General features: G+C 51.9%; 1 protein-coding gene and 1 long non-coding RNA gene across 3 annotated transcripts in view; one reads left to right on the forward strand and one right to left on the reverse strand.

The window, feature by feature from the left end:
• The first annotated feature begins 5,690 nt into the window (after positions 1 to 5,690).
• On the forward strand, positions 5,691 to 16,248 carry LOC308189755. The gene is made up of 4 exons (XR_013946576.1): positions 5,691 to 5,790; positions 7,412 to 7,828; positions 8,804 to 9,312; positions 9,443 to 16,248. It is a non-coding gene; the product is annotated as an uncharacterized lncRNA (long non-coding RNA).
• A 2,961-nt stretch (positions 16,249 to 19,209) lies between these two features.
• Positions 19,210 to 21,955, reverse strand: part of SLCO2B1 (solute carrier organic anion transporter family member 2B1) — a 52,639-nt gene continuing 49,893 nt past the window's right edge. For both annotated transcript variants that reach the window (XM_080574358.1, XM_080574359.1), the window contains exons 13-15: positions 21,040 to 21,104; positions 20,481 to 20,601; positions 19,210 to 19,728 (exon numbers count right to left, since the gene is read on the reverse strand). In XM_080574358.1, coding sequence (XP_080430484.1) covers positions 19,554 to 19,728; positions 20,481 to 20,601; positions 21,040 to 21,104 — 361 coding nt within the window. In that variant the 3' untranslated portion in view covers positions 19,210 to 19,553. The remainder of the gene's footprint in view (positions 19,729 to 20,480; positions 20,602 to 21,039; positions 21,105 to 21,955) is intronic.

Consider the following 21,955-nt stretch of genomic DNA (forward strand, 5'->3'; position numbering starts at 1 on the left):
AGCTTGGACGTTGCTGTTGTTATCCTGCAGCATCTGGCCCTTGCTATCTGCTGGCCGTAGCTGGCCAGAGGGAAGCCTCCCTTGTGTCAGCCCTTCTCTGTCTTTGTTGGTAAGCACGGGCAGCAATTTAACAGCCTCTTAACCTTTGCCATAATTATCTCCATAGCCAGGGCTCGTTTTGTCTCCTGCCGTAACAAAGGCTTTTCCAGCTCCTGAATCGCCCTTATACCTCTTCCCTGAAGTCTCTCCCTTTTATTTCTAAACCTTTTTAGACCCCGTGTGCAGGAACAGATCCATCACTTCAAAAGGACTTCCCAGAGCTTGCAGCTACAGCTGATGGCACCTCCTGGTCCCTGCACAACTTCCCCTTAGCGCATCCCGGAGCTGGGTCCCCCCCAGATTCGTGGTGCTCCGCTGGCGTGCTGCTCTTGGCACACGCGGTGCAAACCATTATGAGTGTGCAAGACCCAGTCAGGTACCCGATTAGGAGAAATCAGGACTGGGAGGGACTGGGAGAGCTCAGCTAGATGTGTGCTTTTCCAGAGAAAGCAACAAAACCATTCCTGGATGACTCTTGGCTAAAAACCTCCACCGACAGACCCTTGCTCCCTCTCCCTCCAGAATAAAACTGCCTTAGCCTGGCTCTCCCTCGCTGTAATTTCAGTCCCTGACTTCTGTCCTGTCGCTGGAGGAGCTCTCTATTCTCCCCCTCTTTGCAGTGACCTTTTGCATAATTGAAGACCGCTGTTGTGTCTCCCTGCAGCCGTCCTTCCCCCGGACTAAATGACACCCAGCAGCTCGTGTTTTCCCAGCCTCTGATTATTCTCTCTGCTGTCACACGAGCGCTCTTCGGGTTGTCCTTGAAGCGAGATGTCGAAACCAGCAGAGAAGAGGCAAAGTGCCACTTCTGCCGTCACCTCCTCGCTGTGTCAGCCTCTAAATGCGGCCTGGGGGACGCCGGGGGTGAGGCTTCAGGTGCCTGCAAGGGGACCTTGCTTCTGGGACTGCACCCACCAGGCTTCCCAGCAAGGCTCGATGCCGTAAGATAAATGGTTGTGGGTCTCCTGAACCAGTTTCACTCGGGGAGCTGTGGCGAGAGTCCTGAAGTTACTGGGGACATTGCTGTCACGGAAAGGAAGACCGAGGACGTATGACAACAGGAAGGCAATTAAGATGCTCCTGAGCTATCCGAGAGCGTGATGTGCCATTCGTCTGTGCCAGAAACCCTGGCATTTATCAAAGCTTAAGGAGAATCAGGCATAACTGACCTGGAGGAGAAAAACATCTGTGAGGAGCAACTGATAGTTGTACAAATGATGCAGGTCAGATTCAATTCTCTGTTCACAAAGGAAACCATTAGAAATCACTGAACCGAAGTTTTGTTGGTGATGATGGAAGGAACTAATGAATCTGGAAGTTTTATGAGCAACTGCCTGGGCTGCCGGAGGAGAGTGATTACTGGGCAGGGTGTGCTATTTGTCATGATAACCCCATCTCATACCTGAAGTATTCGAATGGGAAAAACAAAACAAAACAAAACAACAACAACAAAAAGCACAAAGCAACAACAAAGCAAAAACAAAAAGAATAAACCACAACCATTTACAAACTGCCCCCAATTTTAAAGTCTTCAGTCTGTTTTTGCTTGAGACAAGTATTTCTAAGGGTCAATGTTTACACCCAAACCAAGCTCTTAAGCTCTTTTTGGTGCATTTGCAATATATTAAAGGTCCCAGCACCATCAGGTACAAACCAGCCATCTCAGGGGTCACTGAGTGCTATTTTTCTCCATAACGATCCTTCACTCGTGTGCTGGGTTTGTTTGTAGGTCCAGCTGCACTTACTTCTGGAAATCCCCGATGTAATAGCTGACGTTGGCCCCAACATGGCCCAGTGTCCAGGCACAACCCTCCCACAAACCTATTTTGCACTGAGTTTTCTTTGTCTTCTCTCTTTTCACTAACCCATAGCAGAGAGAGTGTTCTCATTCGGAGAACAGACTTGCTCAGAGCTTGCAGGAGACATGACAGAGGAGAGAAGCCAGGGACGTAATGAAAGAAGGCAGAAATGCTGGCCGAGGAAGCAGGCAGAGCACTTTTACTCCTGTAGTGTCAAAAAGCATCCAAATTCCACCTGGAGGCAGCCAGGTTGGTCTTAAGGATTTCATAGAAAGACAAAAAGGTCACTTGAGTCGGAAAAATCTGTACAGACTTGAGGGTTTAGCTACAATAGCCTTGACCTTATGGCTTCTACTTTCACTGCTGTTCCTGTTGACACCCCCCAGCCACGAGCACCACAGCCTGCTCCTGCTTGTGTGATTCGCTTGGAAATGAAAAATAAGAAGGTGAAGTCTTGGGAGAGTGCACATCTCCTGTGGCAACCATCCTTTTCGTAAGTTTGGACACAAAAAAATACATTTTTCCCATCAGCTCAGACAAAGACTATCACGACCAGAAGGAAAGGGGACTATTTTCTCCCAGATATCCTGGTGCCGTGGGACGAACACTCCGGTAACCAAAGCACCACGTCCATCAGAGCTGGGGGGACCTCAGGAGATTGCCTAGCCCAACACCTGCACCGGAGGGTGGTGGAAAATGTCTGCAGCCCCCTCCCCTTGTGTCCTGGGCTGGGAGAAGGTTCTTCAAGACCTCTGCTCACCGTAGCTCCTCGCTTTGCTCCGCACCCAGAGGTTGGCGAGCAGCTGTGAGCAGGCAGAGAGCATCGTGCTTTGACATGGGTGGATAACACACAAGGGAAGGACACAGATTTCTTCCACCTCCTGCAAAATGGGATTTTTTTTCCCCCATTGCTCCTGCTCTTTTTTATTCTCAGCCCTTACCACCATCCTGGGACAGGCTGGTTTGCCTCTCCCCACACCCCCTGGGCTGTTAGCAGTGTCCCTGGGAGATGTCCCAGGGCAGGAGATCCAGCTCCATCCCAGCAGGGCCCCAGCACCACAACTGGTGGCACATGGGGGGGTCCCTCGGCCACCGATGGAGTCCTTCAGGATGGAGCTGTGGGGCCAGGGGACACCTGTGGGACTCACACGGGGCACCCTAAGGGATGTTTTTCCCCCTGGATTTTAAGCAAGAAACCTTGCCTGACAACACAGCCATGCAAGTTCTAGCAAAAGGTTTTCCTGAGAGTCTTTATCCCAATAGAAAAGCGATTTCCCAGTCAGTTTTAATTCTTCTTGATATGCTGTCTTCATTTTTGGTGCTTTGTGGTGTTAAATAGCCGCCGTGTTTCACTCCAGGAGAGCACAAATCCCTGTATTTGTGCCCCAAAGGGGCAGAGGGAGTCACAAGCGAAAGCACTCATTCTTTTTCTGTCTCCCTCTTATCTCTAGTGCTTAAACAAGATTTCTCTTGTGTCTTTTTCCTCCTTGATCTTGTGATTTTTTTTTCTTATCCTTTTTTTCTTTTCTTTTTTTTTTTTTTCTGGTCCCATCAACTTATCCTCTTTTCTTCCTCCCCCGGGTTTCTGGACTTCCTAACTTTTATGTATAAAACCAACAGCTCTCTTTAATCAAGCACAGCTATTAAAAAACTCTCAGTTACAGATGTCACCCCATGTCACGGTTTACTCCTGGCTTCAGGATCGTGAATTCACCTATTATTTCAGTGCCTGAGGAAATCTGAGAGGAATTAAGCAAGGAGGATTGGAGCACAGAGAGAAAGCACCCCAATGAGTGGCATCCCCTTCTCCAGAAGCCCCAAAGTGTTATCGCTGTGGATGCACCAGCTGAGAGCTTTATCCCAGATTATATTATTATATTTTATATTATATTTTAGTGCTTTTGCAAGCTGACAAGCACCGCAGAGCTAGCAGCTTGCTGGGAAGCCTTCCCTGCGCTCCCTAGGATAAATGAGGAGAATCTGAGCGAGAAAGAGGATGTCTTTCCTGGGGGTTTTCATGTCCCCATTTCAGCAGAGAGAAAAAATAACAATAAAAGAATAAGAAACGATAATAGCAGCCCTAAAGAGAAGAGGTAGTTTCCTACAGGGCTGGAAACCAGCTGAGGCAGCCATGCCAAAGCTGCCTTGGCAGTCAGGCTGCCTTCAGCATTGCCTCTTCCCTCTGTGTGCACTCCAACCCTCCTCCTCCTCCCCAGGCTGCTTGATGGGCCACGGAGAGACGCGCCAAGAAACTTTGCCTTCTCTGAATTCCTGAATATCCGACGGGGACGGATGTGGGAACAGCGCCCAGAGGGGGCCACGCTCATGTCCTGCCTGCTGGGAAGCTGCTCGAGGACAGCGGGTCAACTTTTCAGCCTTGTTGAGGGGAACAAGGGCTGTCCGGAGGTGAGCCCTCAGCTGAGAGTCCTGAAGATTTGGTTTTGGCCAAGGACCTGGTTTTGCTTGATTTGGAGGGAGACTGGAGCTTACTTTGGGGGAGGAGGTGATTCCCCGAGGAACAGACCTGGCATCCCAGAAGACGAGAAGATACACAGTACTTCCGTGGTACAAAAGAAACATATATTTTTTTCTCGATCTAAGCTTCTTCCCTTTATGGAAGGCAAATGTGGAAGTGAAATATGCCTTCTCAAAGCTAAAGCCTCGCAGCTCTCCCTGCCCTAACAACTAGCCAGGGCTGAGCCACAAGCTCTGGTCTTTGCCAGTGATATAAATTATTACCTCGGTGCTTCTGCGTTTTTTTTTCTAGACCATGTGTATGGCTGGGAGGACAGCAGGGGCCAGAGCTTCACCCTTGCTACCTGGACCAGGCTGTGCCTCTCGCCCCCGTTATTTACTGACGGAGACACAGCCTCCAGCAGCAAGTCAGTGCAGTCACACTGGGGTTTTGCTGCAGATTAAACGCTTCGCTGTGCAATTTAGTTCAGATGTTCCCGAGCAGCGAAGTGTGTTGCAGTGAAAATGAGCTGCAGAAAGACTGTAAATCTCTGGCTGAGAGGCGGTGGAGCCGAGTGCTGGAGTAAGGCGCCTGGGTGCAGCCTCGGGCATCCCTGCGGGAGCTACACAAGGCTCTGCCGCTGTGCCAGGCAGAGGGCAATGTCTGAAAGAGGGCAGGAAAACCACGCAGAAGGTCTTCACCATGGATTTTAGTTGACATGAAGTTTGCTTCGGGTCTGCTCACAGCTTTCAGTGTTAGCAGGCTGGAAGTTTTCCAGCAGGAAAGCTTATGCACTCGAGTGCGCGTGCAAACGAAACTTCATATTCTCTCTCCATCCTTAATGCCCAGGAGCATCAGACTCACAGTGCATGTGTCCCTGTCCCGGCACAGCTCCTACTTCAAAAGGGGGTTGCAGGAAAAAAAAAATAAAATTGCTCTCTCAGGATGGATTTCCCAGGGAGGAGGATCGCTCCATGCCCCAGGAGCCAGGCTGGGCTAACTGCAATGATGCTGTCACCTCTGGCCAGAGTATTCACCCCTGGAGCGGGCTGGTCAGCATTTACACCAAGCTCTTCATGCACACACGTGCATAAACCACAGCACTGAGGTCTGTGCAGCCGCAGCACTTCAGAAATTCCCTGCACTTAGGGCTAGGGTTGGCTACAGCTGAAATTTGGTGAAGGGAGGAAATTGCAAGCTGCTGTGCTGTGTGATGGAAAATGCTAGTTCCCCTCTCATGGGATTCACACGCACTTTTATACATTCCTCACAGATCTGCCCTTTCTCAGGGGCTGGACTCAGCACGCTGTCATTTCTGATTGCATTTTGTTCCTCAGGAAGAAAGCACAAAATGACCATTAAGAAATGCCAGCAGAGGAGAGGAAACAATCTCACGGCAGAACGACAGCCCGTGGGGCATGGGCTGCCCCAGCCAAGGTCGGGGATGGATGGATGGATGGATGGATGGATGGATGGGTGGATGGATGGGTGGGTGGGTGGATGGATGGATGGATGGATGGATGGGTGGGTGGATGGATGGGTGGGTGGGTGGATGGATGGATGGATGGATGGGTGGATGGATGGGTGGGTGGGTGGATGGATGGATGGATGGATGGATGGATGGATGGATGGATGGATGGATGGGTGGATGGATGTCTGAGCCCTGTCTGCTCATACCCATTGCACCAGAGTGCAACAGGAGCAAGAAAACTGGACTCCTAGAAGAGGAGATCAGTTATCTCCATATTTACTTGGGAGGATCTGGAACATCAGGGCAGAAGGGACTTACCCAAGCACAAGATGACGGTGATGGAGCTGGGGACAGTCCCTGTCTCACCCCTCGCCCGTGAGTGCCTCCAGCCCTGCAAAGCCTCTGCCCTGACCTATACCATGGTTGCAGAGCCATTGTCAACACTTCCCTGAGGATTTGCTCATTAAGAAGTCTGAATATGATTATTGCAGTAAGTAAAGAGACTTTTTTGCCCTGGCCTCAAAGGCTGTGACTGGCCATGTAAGCAGCAAGGCAGATGGATTCAGGCTGCCTGTGGCACGCTGGTTTCAAGCAACGGCTGCTCATAGCAAGTCAGGAAGCAAAGTGCAGAGCATCCCCTGCAAACAGGAGTTTACAAGGCCCTTAGCCATGCTCAGAGGCTTCTGGGAAGCTCCAAGCTGAATCCTGAGATCTTTATTGAGTGTTTAACATAGCTGAAGCCTCGCACAGCACAGGAAAGTCAGGCTGATCTTTGTCTTCAAAGCATTTCCTTTCTACGGCATCTGGCCAAGGACCTCAGCTGTTGGCCACTGAACTTCGCTGGGAGTTGTGGGCACTCGTCAGCCTCCCAGCATCTCTCTGGAGCTCCAGGCTTGTTGCATCCTTCCTCTGAAAGCTCCTGGGCTCTCCAGAAATGCTGAGGGAGATGCTGGTTAGCTTGAGATGAAAAATCCTTCCACCCAACCAGTGGGATCTGCAAATATCCTTTGGCTCACGAGGCCGAGGTCCACTGTAAGGTGGAGCATTTTGCTTGGAGTGCTGAGCTGGCCTGTTATTCCCCTCTGCTGATGCAGGGGTTCATTTCCCTCGGTCTGGAGGGCGAGGTAAGCCTGGCGAGCCTTTGCAGTGCTCAGCCCATCAGCTGGCTCGAAGCTTGTGCCTGAGCTGCTTCTGTTCCAGAGCGGCTCGAGGATTCCCACTTTGCGCCTGCCCAAGGGACCCTAAATCCTTGTGGCTACCTTGGAGGGCTGGCTCGGAGACAATACAGCGACCAGGCAGCTCAGGAGCACATGGAGAGCATTTGCTGAGGCCCGAGGAAAGGCGAAGCTCCGCTTGGCTGAAGAGCACGGAGAGGGCTCCGCAGCACCCCTCCTCCTCTCGGCATCCTTCTCAGCCTCCCACGCTGCCTTTCTCCAGCTCCGGAGTGGTTTTGAAGACCACTGATCAGGGTCTGGGGGGCAGGAGGGTGCCTTTGGCATGTGCAAGCACATGCACGCGGACACACAATCCCGTTGTGCTCCTTGGGTCCTTGTGCAACACCACGGGCTCGCTCTTTTTTACCTGCAGATCCCACCCGTCCGTCTCAGCTGCCACTGAACGCAGGGCTCCATGATACAGTGGTGCCACGTTGTGCTCCTAATCCCACCTCCGTGCCTGGGATTTCCCTGAAAGTTCCCATTTCTCCTTGTCTGGACTTATACAGCTGCACCAGATAAATGGTACTTGCTCCATCCATCCTTGCTACGACAGCCTCGTGGTGCGCATGCTGTGTTCATTTCTCTCCCCACTGACCTCGCCAGTCTTCTCTGGAGTGTGCTCACACAAAAAGCAAAGCAGAACTGCAATTACTCCGCTGCGATCACGGGAACATTGAAAACAGTGTGGAAGCATGAGCAATGCGAGCACCCTGGCCATGGGTTGCCATTCCAGGTAATGAACGTCGGTGGATGGGGAAGCTGAGCGGGGGCTCCTCCCGCGGCACAGGTCAGTGGTCGTGTGGGTTCTTTTTTCCTTTTCTTTCCAAAATTAATGAGAATGACATAATCACCGCTCACCCAGGAGCACGGGGGTGGGTGTCTGCGTGTGCTTTGCGTCCTGGCGGTGACTTTGCTGTTGTGCTCCGGGCACAACGTCATCAGATCCCCAATTCCCCTCCCAGGGAACGAGGCACGATGCCTCATGGAGGCCCAGCCATCCATGTTTCTCTTCCCAGCCTCTTCCTCTCCAACCTGTCCAAGCCAAATCCCTTCACTCTGTACAGTGCTGATGTCCTTGGCCAGGCTTTTTCATACCCCCAGGTCATCCTGCGATGGGGGTTATCACGTTATCAGTAACTCTGCTACCCCACTAAAGCATTGTGGCTTATTTATTTATTTATTTTTTAATTCAGAGAGCCCCAGTCACGGAATCAGATATTCCGTGAAATTCCATCAGAAATCCATCAGAGCCACACCGGGGCTCTGATAACTTAATTTCTGCCCAGCTCTGTAAGGCAGAGATCTCCGCCTTGCAGGGGTGGGCGCGCTCGGCTGGCCAGCAGCACGTGGAGGTTATTAATGAATGGAGTTAAAAAGCGGGGCGAGGCTTTCCCAGATCCTCTTCCCCAGGTTGCTCTGACCCGTGCAAGGGGTCCCCATGGGATAAAGTGCCCCAAACGGGACCAGCGACCTTCCTGCTTGTGAAGAGCCCAGCAGACGGAGGCAAGGAGGTGCCGGAGCCTTCTCCTCCACAGCTGGCTGGGTCCCTTTCCCTTCACCTTCCATCTGGTCCTTTCACTCCTGACTTTGCTTTCGTTCAATTCCTTCTCCCTCCCTATTTATTATTAGCGTATACATTTTCTGCTTAATTTCTTCCCCCTTTTCTATTATTTAAGTGCACCCAGGCAATGGAAGGGGCACTGGTTTAAAAGTTTTTATTTTTATTTTTTTTAAATTACGAGTTTTTAAATTAAACCTGCAGCTGTGCATGGACCAGAAGGGATCAGAGCTGAGCTTGAAAGCCCCCCATTGCCGTCCAGGGCTGGGATCAGCCCCAAAACTGCTTTCCGGCACCCCCAGCGCGATGGGATCTGAGGGCGCTCAGGATCTGACGTGTTTTACCAAACCACGCTCTTCAGGACTTGGCTGCTAAGTTCACAAGCAGTGCTGAACAGTCACAGCACCACTGTTGTCTTTGGAAGGGTTTAATCCCACTGCCTGCGGAGCCATTGTGCTCCTCGGAGTATTTACAAGCGGTGGCAAGGCGAGCCCCGGAGGGGACCGCGTGCTGGCTGTTCTTCCTGGAGGAGACACGCAGAAGAATAATGAAATATTTCCAATTTATGGACGCGGGGCACCCGGCAGTGGGACATGTTCCTGGTCGGAAAGGGATGTGCTGGAGAACATCCCCTTCCCCTGCGTTTCCCATCGCCTGCGCAATTTTCTCACTGCCCAGCCCATAAACAAGCGGAAGGAGCAGCTTCCCTCCAGGTACCCAGACAATCTTTATTATTATTATGCGTTTCTGGAGAAAAATAAACATGAAATTTCTTGGTGGAAGGAGGCAGGGCAGCTCCACATTAACCCTTGTGCATCCTCCTCCCTTTTCCCTCTCCCATAGGGATGCGTGGACAGAAACCTTCCTGGTCCATCGCAGCTCCTTTGGTGTCTTCACCTGAGCTCCTCGGTGGCCCTGCTGCAGCTGCAGCTCGTGTCTGTCCCTATGGGATGCCCTTGCTGGATGGGGCATACAGGAACAAATTTAAATGTTTAGGACCCTAGTGTCTTAAGTGACGCTGCACATCGACATTTCGTACAGCAAAACTGGCTTTAAAGGGAACAGAAATAGAGCACACGGAGGTATGGAAGCATGGAACGGTTGGAAGGGGTCTTAAAGGTCATCCAGCTCCAACCCATGGGCAGGGACACCTCCCACTGGAAGACTTCTTGTGGACATCTCTATAGGGGATTTATTGGATAAGCTAAATCACCTCCCGGCTTCACTATAGAGGAAAGATGCTCGCGGCTTGAAACTGATGGGGCTGGGAATGGGACGGTGGGGACCGCAGAGGAGCCAGGCGCCGTGGGGACAAATTATGGCCTGGCTGCACGCTGTCTGCAGCCAGCACCGAGCTCGAATCGCTGCTGACTGCTGCTTTCTGAGCTGCTCCTCACCTCTGGGCCCTCTGTTCCCAGAACATCTGCAATCGCTCCCCAGAGGTACGGGGAATCCTGGACACTTTGCAGCCAGGATTTCAGGGAACGGCGTTGGCACGCTGGGCCGTTAATTGCAGCTTTTCTCCAGCTTCCTGGAAACAGTAAAGCTGTAATTTCCTCTGAGCCTGCCTGTCATTACCACCACGGTCCCAGAGCAACACTTTGCCTCGTGTGCCAAGATGCCTTCAGCGTTGCTTAAGGACGAACCCCGGCGTGGACTCCAGGCTGTGTTGCTTCGCTGCCGGAGATGACTGACACGAGGACTCTGCCTCTGCCTGCTCCGGGTGCAGGAAAATGATCCAACAGGGCTCGTTGCAAGACCTAGAATCATAGAATCATAGGATATCCCGAGTTGGAAAGGACCCATAAGGATCATCGAGTGTCTCGGCGATGTTCCTCTAACCCAGACGGATCTCAGCCGTTTGCTCCCAGATTTCACCCACTCCGTCTCTGCTGCGCACATACCTGCTAGCACCAAGGTCTGCTCAGGACCACTGATGTGCAGCACAAAGGATCAAGACAGCAAAATATCCAGTCCCCCCCATCTCTCTCAGATACCTCCGGACTGGCAATGAGAGGCTGTTTTTTGGAAAGAGGTGTGTAAGGGGTATTTTTTTGCCTCAAAGTCTTGCCTGATTTGGCTTCTGTGAATCTAAGCTTCTGCAAAGCTTCCTGCCTGTGTTCAGCACAGCTCCATCGTGTCCCCGAGGGGATGGGATGTGCTGCCACCTCCATGCCAGCCTCCTGCTGCCATTGCTGGCCCGCATCAGGGGCAGTGGTGTGAGCAGTGTGAGAGGTGTGAGCGGTGTGAGCAGTGTGAGCAGGACCCACACCCAGGTGGGAGCAGGGCTTTCCCCAGTGCTCCCAGTTCATTTCCTGCTGGTGCGCCCCTTCCTCAGCCTCCCAACCCCAGCATCCCCATCACAGACCCTAGCAGGGGCACAAGGGCGCACCCGAGGGTGCACAGCCGGTGCCCATGCTGGAAGCACTTAGAGGAGACAAAGAGAGGAGACCTTCCTCTGTGCCCTGCTTCTCTGGAGGCTGTCTGAAAGCAGCAAGAGACATCAGCTGCAAGGAGCGTTGTGCCTGGCTATGGGGACCCGTTCCTCTCTGCCACCCGTCCTCCACCCCCTTGTTCCTACAAACTCTGCCGTGCTCGTCCTGCTCTCCGTGCCACCCCTGGCATTGCAGATGCAGCCTCTGTGCCTTCAGGGTCCTTCACGGGTGTCCTTGTCCACCCTGGTAGCCTCTGAGCCCCAAGACACCACTTTATCCACATCTCCACGTTTTCTCCAGGGTTGCCCGGTAGAAAGTCTCGGCAAATCTTTGCAGGTTTCTCTCCATGTGGGTGCCGTTTGGATAGGGCAGGTCACCAACGTGCAGCGAGGTCGTGGTGCTGGGAGAAGCAGGAGATGGGGATGGAGAGGAGGGAAACCTTTATTTAACAGCTCGTATAACAGCCAGAAGATTTCAAAGTCAAGTTGATTTTTTTTTTATTTTTTATTTTTTTTCCCCTGAGGTTTGCTTGGAAAATTATAACGGTGTGCAGAGCTTGGAACCATCTCAGGTTCTGGTCTCCTTAGCAAATGACATTTTAACTAGAAAAGCGAGGTGAGAGGGATTAAAATGTTATGACAGTCTTTATCGGCGCTGTCTGAAAGCACTCGTGTCCTTCAGTGCCCTGAAAGCAACAGATTAGGAAGAAGCTGGGAATATTCTCAATGACGCAGTGTCAGCCCTTATCAGATCGGGGGATAAGGGATGTTGTTCTCTCGCCGCAGTGATTTCAAAGCCTTCGACAACAAGCTCCCGCACGAGTTTGTTATGAGTGCGTTAAGCCCCAAAAGATGAATTTCATATTTCAAGAGTAAACATTACTCAACCTGTCTCCAAACACAGAAGAGGCTTCCTGATTTATTCCGCTCTGTTTGTCTTGGACCTTCAAGTAAGCAAAGCTGGAAAAAAAGAAGGGAGGGCACTCAGAAATAAGTAGGGAAACGTACTCAGTTTGGCAATACTGGGACAAAGTTTTCTGTCTCAAGGTGCAAGGGATTGTTTCTTCTCCGCAGAGCACAGCAAGTGAATTCTGGTGAATGTCAATTTAATTTAATTGACATTAAATTAATTGATGGGAGCTTAAAACCCCTGTAAAGAAGACCCCAACCTTCAGATTTACTCTGGTGCATTCAGGCAGCTGCCGTCTCCCCATGTCCTTGCGTGCTCCAGCCAAGGGACAAGGAGGTCACGCCAGGCGTGGGGTGCTCCTTCCACAGCTCGTTAATTCTTTTTTTTTTTTTCCAAAAGTGTTTGGAGACGCAGAAAGGCTTGCACACGGCAGGCCCTCTGCGATGCTCAGTGTCACCACTCAGTGACAGCTGTTGTACGACTGCAGTTTGCTTGGGAAGGTGGGACTCTTTAGAGACTCTGTAGAAAGTACAAATTTTGGGTTGGTAGCTGTTATGCAGTGGAGAGGTGTCTCTGTCACGTCTTCAGCTGGGTGCAGCAGGAGCAGCTCAGACCCTACCCGAAGCCACGAATCTCTTGGCCCTCTCTTCTCCTCTCATTCGGGATGACAGAAAAGGCAGGTGACCCGTTCTTCACAATACTTCTGGATCAGACCTCAACCTAAGACCCGGGAAGCAGCACCAGATCACACAAATAGGTGCGATTCATTGATCCTCTACCTGCTGCAGGACCACAGGGTCTGTAACCCTCCCATGGACGTGTTCAGGGATGGTCTGTGTTAACTGAGACACCACGGGGGCTGTGCTGACGGAGTGTTAGAGCCTGAAATCAGCTCCCGCACCTCCCTGGTGCTGGGGTTGGAGGCCTGGATGAAATCTGGGACCCATCTGCTTGCAGCTCCCAGGCTGCTCTCCCCGGACCCGGAGGTGTGATGGAAACCCACAAAGCGGGTAACCTGCCCGAGACATTGCCACAGCAGAAACCCCAAAAGCAGGTTTTCCTGCTCCCCACCTGTCCGGTGCTTCATCGGATGAGCTTTTCTCTCCTTTTGCATTTGCAACCATACCTGATGCAATTGGGAACATAACGTTTATGTGGATCTTGCATCCTTTTAACACTCAAATAAAGTCTTGGGTCATTATTGGGATTTATTAGCTTGGGAACAGACCTTCCCTCTGTTCCTCTGCTCCTCTCCACTTCTGTCACTGCCTTGTGCAGAGCCTGGAACTGCTTGGTTAGAAGGGCTCCACGGGCTCATCTCTATCACAGCCTAAGGAAAGACGGTGCCCTACCGGCAGCCCCCTGGTTGTGGCTTTGGGTTAGGCTGGTGGGATGCCCTGCGTGAGCAGGGGTTGGCCCAGACGACCTCCAGAGGCCCCTTCCAACCCCCCCCCATTCTGGGATCCTGCATCTCTGGTACAGGCATCTCCTTTTCCTAAAACCTTCCGCCGACGGGGACCCAGGGCTTTGGAGTCTGCTCCTGCACCTCATTGCGTTTAATTTTTTTTCCCACTCCTCTGCCTGCCTCTTCTCCCCTGCTGACGGCTTCTGCACCCATGCCCCGCTTCCCCGTTTGCTCTCCGCGTTGAATCTCAGCCCATCGATTTCGGGACTTTTCTCCAATTTGCCGCGAATGATTTGAATGCTAATCCTGCCATCTGCAGCACCGGTGACCTCAGGCAGAAGTTTTATTAGCTCCTCTTTGTCTCATTATCCGAGTCGTTAATTAAACTATTGATCGGTGCCAGAGACAGGACAGACCCTTGTGAGATTCTGCTAGATAAATCCCTTTGGGTAGGCAGGAAACTACCCGTAACCCCTGGAAGGGAAGCTTCGCAATTATGCCTGCTCTTTTCCTCCTCTCTGCCTGGTAATTTCTTATGGCTGATAATTATATGAGAATATTTTGGGGTAGGGTCAAAATCCTTACTGCAGTCGAGATACTTCCCCAGGTGGGTCAGCTGCATGCCCAGGCGAGAAATTAAATGTTTGATGCGATCTCTCTGTGGCAATCCATGGCATTATTCTCCAAGTGCTTGCATGCTGATTAGTTACTCCTTCATTGTATTTCTGGTGGTCAGGGTTAAGACGGGGGATCTGCATCTTCCTCATTTCCCAGTTCTCCCTTTCTAAGATCCTTCAGGAACCCTAACCTCTGTGAAATGTGGGGTTAATTGATAGAGGCTCAGCATTTGCTTCGCTGGTCTTCGCAGTATCCTAGTGGGAGTTTACGAGAACCTCCTAAACTGGGTGTTCCTCCCTTTCAGACACACGTTTATATCCTCTGCCTTCCTCCTCCCCTGATCTGGGACAGGGTTTTCTCTGGCTGCTTGCCCCAGTACCAAGCAATGCCCAGGTGCTGGGATTCTCCGTGTTTCTGCTACAAACCGTCTCTTTCTGATGAGCATTTTCCAGGAGCACATTTCAGGTTGCCAGAGGCAGTTTGACTAAATGCTAATGGAAACACTCAGGGGGTTGATACAGGATTATATTATTTTTTTGGTATTTTGTGAGCAGTGACCAAGCCCACATGGGACCATCCGTATCCCCCGCGATGGAAAACCTGCTCCTCTAACAGCAACAGGCGAGCAGGAGAAATCCCCTGGGCTCTGATTGCCGCGGGGAGGTGGCCGGGAGCACCGCGGGGAGAGAACCAGCAGGGGTAAATAGACCGAGGGCGTGCTGGGTTATTGAAAAGCTCCAGCTTTGCTCTTTTCCAGAAGAATGAGCATCGTGCTTAGCTATAAGTAGCTCTCAGCTCCGTGAGTGCCTTGGATCAGCTCAGACAGTCAGCGAAGAACCAGGTTCACGGAATCTTTGGCAGACTCTGCTGATGGTTTTCTCCTCCTGATGGTTTTCTCCTCCTGATGGTTTTCTCCTCCTGATGCTTCCCTCCTCCAGCCCGCAGGGACTGGAGCCAACAGTGACTCTTCGTGGGCTGAAGACGACAGCCTGGTGGACAAGCTATTTAGTGGGAAGGGGTTAAAACGCCACGGATGGCACCAGCGCTGCTGTCCACAGCATGCAACTTGTTGGAAACCCTCACGGAGGTGGAGGTTTGGGGTGTGGGTTCCCCTGCTGCAAGCAAGGGCTTTAATCACAGGGAAATTGGTTGAAATTGGAGCGATTACTGAGTTTGCTGCTGCATTGTGCTGCTCCGCACAGCCTCTCTCATCCCTCCCCTGTAGTCGAGCAGTGCCATGGGCACGGTGCCACCGGGTCCGCAGGCGGATGGGGGCTTGGAGGCGAAGCTGTGCCCGGCTGGGTGCTGCACATGAAGGAACCAGAGGGAGCCCGGAGGTGGCAGTGATGGATTTATTAAGTTTAGGAAACGTAAGCCTGAGCGAGAGGTCGGATCTGTTGGGTTGGCTGACTCCAAAAACAGGGGAAGCCAAAGGGTGATAGATAAATAAAAATAAAGTTGTTGTCAAGAGGAGAACAACCAGGTTTTCCCCTGTGTCCCCCAAGGAAGGGCAGGAGGAAGTGTGCTAATTTTGCAACAGAGATTTGAACAGGCTGGTCAGCCTCATCTCACGGACAAGTATGCAATCAAGCCAGAAACCTGTGGAAAGTTCATTTCCCGACCCAAAATAAAACCACTCAGGGGTATGAGCTGGGAACTGCCCGGGTGAGAGGGGACCCCCCCCAAAAAGGATTACAGTGCATGCCAGGTTGAATCTGGGCCAGCAGAGCACTCGTAATGGGAAAGGCAAACCTCACGAGGGATGGTTTGTTCCCCGTACTGGCCCAGAGAGACCACACCAGGGATGTGGTGGAAGTTTTGGGGGCCCCCAGTTCAAGAGGGATGGGGAAAATCTGGAGAGGGTCTGGGGAGGACCTGGGGCACACGGTCGGTGAGAAGGGGTTGAGGAGCTGGGTCGCTGTAGGGTGCCCAAAAGGATGCCGAGGGAGATCCAAAGCCACCTGTGGCTGCCTGAAGGGCAGTGACAGAGGCGGAACTGAACTTTTCTCAGCCTCAGCAGGGGGCATGGCAGGGGAAAACAGTCACAAGGGGGGTCTGGGAGGTTCAGGATGGGCCCTTTTCACTAGAAAGGGGGTGCAGCCCTCATCCAGTGCTGGTGCTGGTCCTGCCAGCCAGGTCTCTTACAACAGCTCTCTGATTCCTGGTCCTCAGCTGAGCACTCGATGGGCTCCTACGATGCTCTAGTTGGCAGTTATTAAAACTGGAAACTGCATTGCACTGGACGCCAGCCACTGCATTAAAAACATATGTAAAAAGAGTGTCACCATACGATGAAAAGATGCTGTCTGTAGACCACAGAGGAATATGCAAGGGATTGACATAAACAGGGTGATTTAGTGGTGGTGACTCGACGGAAAAGCAGGTCCCAGCCCTGGCGATGTTCTCCTGCAGAGCTACCTGTCTCTGCTCACTGCTTTGCTGCCTTTGCTGGAGCCTGTGTCCCCTGACAGCTTCCTCCTACTTGGCAAAGCTTTCTTCCTAGTTGGGGAAATCGTCTTCCCTCCTGCTTTAAATCATCCTCTTGTCCCTGTGCAATTCTCGCTGGCCCAGGAGGCATCGTTTTACCTTCAGGTCTGCAGCCCGTAGTGCTACAAAACACCCAGTGAGTCTAGCTCCTGGTCTGGATGGCTTTGCTATACCCGCCTTGCTATAACTGATCACCTCCAGCCTCCGTGGAGCACAAAGGAGCAAGACCTGAAGTCAGTGGAGCTATGGCACAGCTGGATTGACTTGTCTTATCCTCCCCTATGCATTTTTTGGCTGCTGCCTAAGGTAGATCCTTAAGTGGCTTGTGAAATCTGTTTTAAGCCAGCTCCAGGGGGAAAACTCTGGGGAGGAGCTGGCAGAGCACAGCAGCACAAGCCCCAGATGCTGCACCTCACTTTGCTGCAAGCCCCCACCTGCTGCTTGCCCTGCACTTGATGTTCCTCCTCCTTCTCCTTCTCTTCCTCCTCCTCCTCACCTTGAGCACCTTGCCGGGTTTCCTGGCTTCTATCTCCCTCCCTGCTAGCAGCAGGAGCACACATTTCCAAGCAGCCTTCCCTTTATCTTCCCTTGCAACTCAGCCACTTCCAAGACATTTCTTAACGAGATCAGAAGAGAAGAAAGGGAGAAGTGTTTTTATTTCTCTCTATAAAACCTCCAGCCCAAATTAATGGAAATTGCAGCAGAAAAAAAAATAAATAAAAAATAAAACTAATAATAGGCCTACAGCTGATCACAAAGCTAAGAGCTGCTGTTTGCAAGTGCCTTGGCTGCTCACCCACAGAAAGCGCTCCTCTGATGGAGGGGGTTATGAAGAAAGTCAGAATTTGCTCTGTACTGGACTGTGCATTGCTTGAGAAAAAATCTCTGTAGGATGTGAAAATATCGATATGATGGCCTGGCCATCGTGTGAGTGCCTTCTGCCTGCCCCAGGAGCCCAGGAAGCCCGGCCACTGCTGGGGCCGAGGGATGGACTGATCCTTGCAGCGTGGGATGCAGCTGAAGAAAGGAGCAAAAGGATGGCAGAGATGTTGCAGAAGGACCGTGCTGGTGGACCAGGACTCCTGGACCTGTGCGGTGGCCTCTGGTGCTCCCGAGCACGGTCCACAGGTGGGTGGGAGGTGCAGCCTTTTGGGCTCCAGCCCCTGCCCAAATTGTTCTCCCCCCCAGCCCAGGGGTACTCCTGGCTCAGCACGATGCAGCCCTCAGCTTTTCACGCTCTATGAAACGAACGGTGTTGTTGTTAGCTTGCTCTGGTTTGGAAAGTACCCTGGAGCACCCTGAGGTTGGGCTGAACAAGGCAGGAAACCGCCTGCAAGCCGAGGACTTGCACTTAGCCAGGAAAGACCCTTCTCCTCCGCTGGGTGCAGGGAGGGTGCCACAAACTCGCGGGCTGCCAGGAGCCGGAGAAACCACTCCAAACATCGTGGTCTGCCTCTTCCCTCCTCCTGTCCAAAAAAACTCATTCCTATTCCACACCTGCTGACAACTTTGGCTTGGAAGCTTGTTTTACCTAGTCATGACCTGAAAACTGAGAATAGTGCAGACCCCCCCCCCCCAAATTTTGCTTTTTGATGCTTGTGGTCAGAGTCACAGGGTCATGGAGCGGTTCACGTGGGTGGTGGGAAAGGTGAATAAAACCTCACCAGAGCCCAAAGCCAGGCAGGAAAGCGGGGGCTAAGCTGAGAGCCTGGAGCGGAGCCACGGGAAGGGAAAGAGCGAGAATCTCTGATAGAATCACAGAAGGGTTTGGGTTGGAAGGGACCTTAAAGCCCACCCAGTCCCCTCCTGCCATGGTCAGGCCCCCTGCCCACAGCACACCCGAAACCTTAGTGTAGGACCAGCTGCCGGGCTGTGAGGAGTTAATGGATTTTCTCCACAGCATATTTCTTTTTCCCTCTGCATATTTGGGCTGAACTCAGAAGTTTTGGTTTTGCTACTGAATTCCACTCTGGAGCCAAAAATTACAAGGTACCAATGGCCTGTGATGGCACGCTGATGGGATCAGGCCACCAACACAATCTGCGCTCGGGTGGAAAGGAGCCCTGAGACAGAAAGAATGCAGAAAATAGGGGAAGCTGCACCAAAATAATACCAGGCTCGACCCTTGCCCCGTAATTACGGCTGCCTCTGACAGTAACCCCTTCAAGGAGCACAGCCAGGCTGCCTGCTCTGTGGGCAAACGCGTTAACCACAAGCTCTGCCCAGTCTGCAAAAGGGCCGGGCTCCCCTTCTGGTCCTGCACCCCTGGGAAAAGTTCTGCCTTTCCCAAACCAGAAGATGGGAAGGAACCTTAACGCTTCTGTACTTCAATAAGGTACTGTGGCAAGCATAGATAATGCAAAAATAAGAGTTATTATTATTATTACTGCAAAATGTGGCTACGCTGCCAAGGTGCTACAAGACTGCAGCTGTTGATTGTCTCTCCTGGGCTGGATCTGAGGTTCCTGCTAGTGCCCACCTCTCCTCAGCACCCTCATCCCTGCCCCTTATCACCCATCCACTCCTGCCAGCAAAGCATCTCCCTGGTGAGGCACGGCAGCTGGTCCTTGCATTGGTACGTAGCCTAGGCAAAACCCCCATCAGCATCATCTGGAGCTGGGTGAAGCCTTCAAGGATAGAGAACATCTTACAAGAGCAGAAGGAACAAGAATAATTAGCATTTGGGGGAGCAAGGACAGACCGTCATTCAAGGGTTCACTACAAAACACTTTTTGTAAAAACCGTTTATTAAAAAAAAAAAAAAAAAAGCCAACAACTCTTAGGTCTCAGGCTTTTGGTCAGTGCTGGCGTCATTGAGACTGTCAGCAGGAACAAACACTTTGGAGGACATAAATCCAGAAGACTGCAGTGTCCAAAGGTTGATGTGCGTGGACTACCCCACGTGAAGGTGCCACCTGCACCACTCACGTGGAGACGGGTGCAGGACAGCGCGTGGACGGGCTCCCGAGGCGCTACAGAGGAAGGTGGGAAGCAGCCCCATCGTCCGTCGCTCCAAGCATCCGCCCTTCACAGTTCGAGTGCGGGGTGATTCACACGGCTTCGCCTCCCTGGGCACGGATCACAATTCACATTTTTGGCATCAGACTTTGGATTCTGGGCTCTTTGTGGTGCTTTCTGCCAGTTTCTTCTTCTCCGGGTCTGTCTTTGTCTCTGGTACATTCCTGGCTTCCATCTCCTGCCTCCTGAGGATCATATACACAGTCACGAAGCACAGGAAAGCGCCCACCTCAAAGAAAAACTGGAGACCGAGATACCTGTGGTGTGGAAACACAATCAGTCAGGGCAGGAAGGGCTTTGCTGTGTGCACCAAGCACCAAAACCCGACATCCCCAGGCAGCCAGAAGACACTGAGCATGGTGACGGGCTGCTTGGGCAGAGCTGGCCCCACTCAGCTGCAAGCTGGGCTCCTAAGAAGGATGGCAGAAAGAAGAGGAATAGCCATCAAGCCTCTTTGGTGTTGGGTTAACAAATCACATCTCCTAGTAAAAAGGAGGCAGATAAAAACATGCCTTGGGGATGAGGGTGAGTGGGACTTGCTGCAGCTACCTGGCAGGGACTCGTTTAACAGGAATGAAATTGCAGTGGGAATGGAAAAACACCTACAGCTCCCTTCCAGCCCCTCCAGGGCACACAGGTCAGTTTTGGGGTCTTCTGTGTGTCTCCCTGTTGGAAGATGGACCCTAGGGTGCAAAGTATCCTACAGGGACCCCGCACCAGCTTGCAGGCAGTGTTGAGTGGTGGCGAAGGAGTTGGGACAGGCATGGTCCTTGGCGTGGTTTTGGCTCATGCTAATGACTTCCCTCCAAGCCCAAGGAATTAGCAGAGGACAGAGGAATGTGAGGCCCCTGTCGGATCACCAAAGAACAACTGCAAATGACCTACAAAGACCATGAAGTCCAACCGCTTGACCCCTTCAGAGCTGATCATAAGAGCATCTTATTAAGGTCACTCCCATGGCATAAAAGGCCGCGTTCCCCCCATCTCTTGTCCCCACCACCAGCCCTACCTGTGCCTGAAGAGGTTGTTGTCGTAGTATCTGCAGGCTGCGTTCCTGTCGCACTTCTTCTCCCAGAGGATGCAGGTGGTGTCGATGGCGCTGCCGTACAGAACGGGTCCCGGCATCCACGCTGCAAGCAGAGGGGGCTTTGTTATGGTACGGGACTGTCTGTTTGGGACAGACCCAGCCCCATCTGGCTGCAGTTCTGGGGGCCTCTGGGTGAAAATCAATCCCACCACATGAAAAATAACCACTGGGATCAGGGGATGTGATTTGCAGCCACCCTGATACGCAGGAACAAACATGGGAGTATTGGCACGCGGTCAGAGGCTGTCCTCCTGGACCCAAACTCATTCCCTGCCCTCTTTCACTTAGCCACATAGATGCACCCCGATGGAGATTCCTCTTCTCCTCCCCACCACGCACAGCTTGCGAGGCTTAGAACAGTGTGAAACTCTGAACTGAGAGCCTTTCTGCAGCCCTGGGGCGGCTCAGGGATGAAATCCACATCAATTCCAAAGAGCTGCCATGATTTTCCAGGGTGGCATTTCAACGGATTTAAATTTACCTAAAATTCTCAGCAGCATGAACTGTATCCCAACTGCAAAGGATTTGTCTTCAGGCTGGATGCTCCTGAAAAAAAATTATTAAAATAAATAAAATTGAAAGCTTGCCCTCCTGCACTTGTGCATGGATAATTCTCTCCCTGGCATCGCACCAAGCACAGCACCCCCACCCAGAAAGTCACCCCCCAGCTCAACCACCAGGAACCCGGGGCAGTTCCCACTGAGGTCAGCAGAAAGGACGTTGGTTCATTCATTAGGGCTGGAAGCTCACCACAGTCTTTTCTTGGCCTGGAAAACCTACCCAGCCCCGCAGGAAACAGGGAAGAGCTCTGCCAAGTATTTTTGCTTTTAATTTAAAGAGTCTGTATGAGTAAAACCCAAACATTATAGCCACAGTCTCTGCCGAACAAGCAGAACAAGGAGGGCTTTCTGTAACTGAACAAGTGATTTTCCCATTGAGGATGTGACTTTCTTTGTGATGTGTTGTCCCAGGGTATATTTTGGTGGCACCCCAGTTTTTTTCAGCCCATTTTGGGCTGTGGTTCCTGCTGGGGTCACACCGAGAGGACCCCGGGCGGCAGCACACCTTTTCCTCTCTCTCTGGCATATGTGGAGGTCACTCATGGCATAAATAGTGATTTAATATTGCCTGGGGGTCGAGGTAAAAATAGGCTTTAACCACAGCTCCTCCCTAAAAAGCAACTGTTCTGAGTGCATTAACCATGGAAATGGGCTTGAAGGTATCATTTATATATGATATGCAATTAAACCTCCTAGCTTAACACAGAGCAGCATTAAAAAGTGATTAATTAATGGCGTAGCTCATTACTGAGGTATCAGCCGTGGGTGGGGAGAAGGAGCAGGAAGGCTGTGGGACCAAAGGGGGAAGAGATGGACTGCCATGTGCATGGCCAAATG

Source organism: Anser brachyrhynchus (genome assembly GCF_964034855.1).
Source record: "Anser brachyrhynchus genome assembly, chromosome: 1".
In the NCBI taxonomy this organism is placed as follows: Eukaryota; Metazoa; Chordata; class Aves; order Anseriformes; family Anatidae; genus Anser; species Anser brachyrhynchus.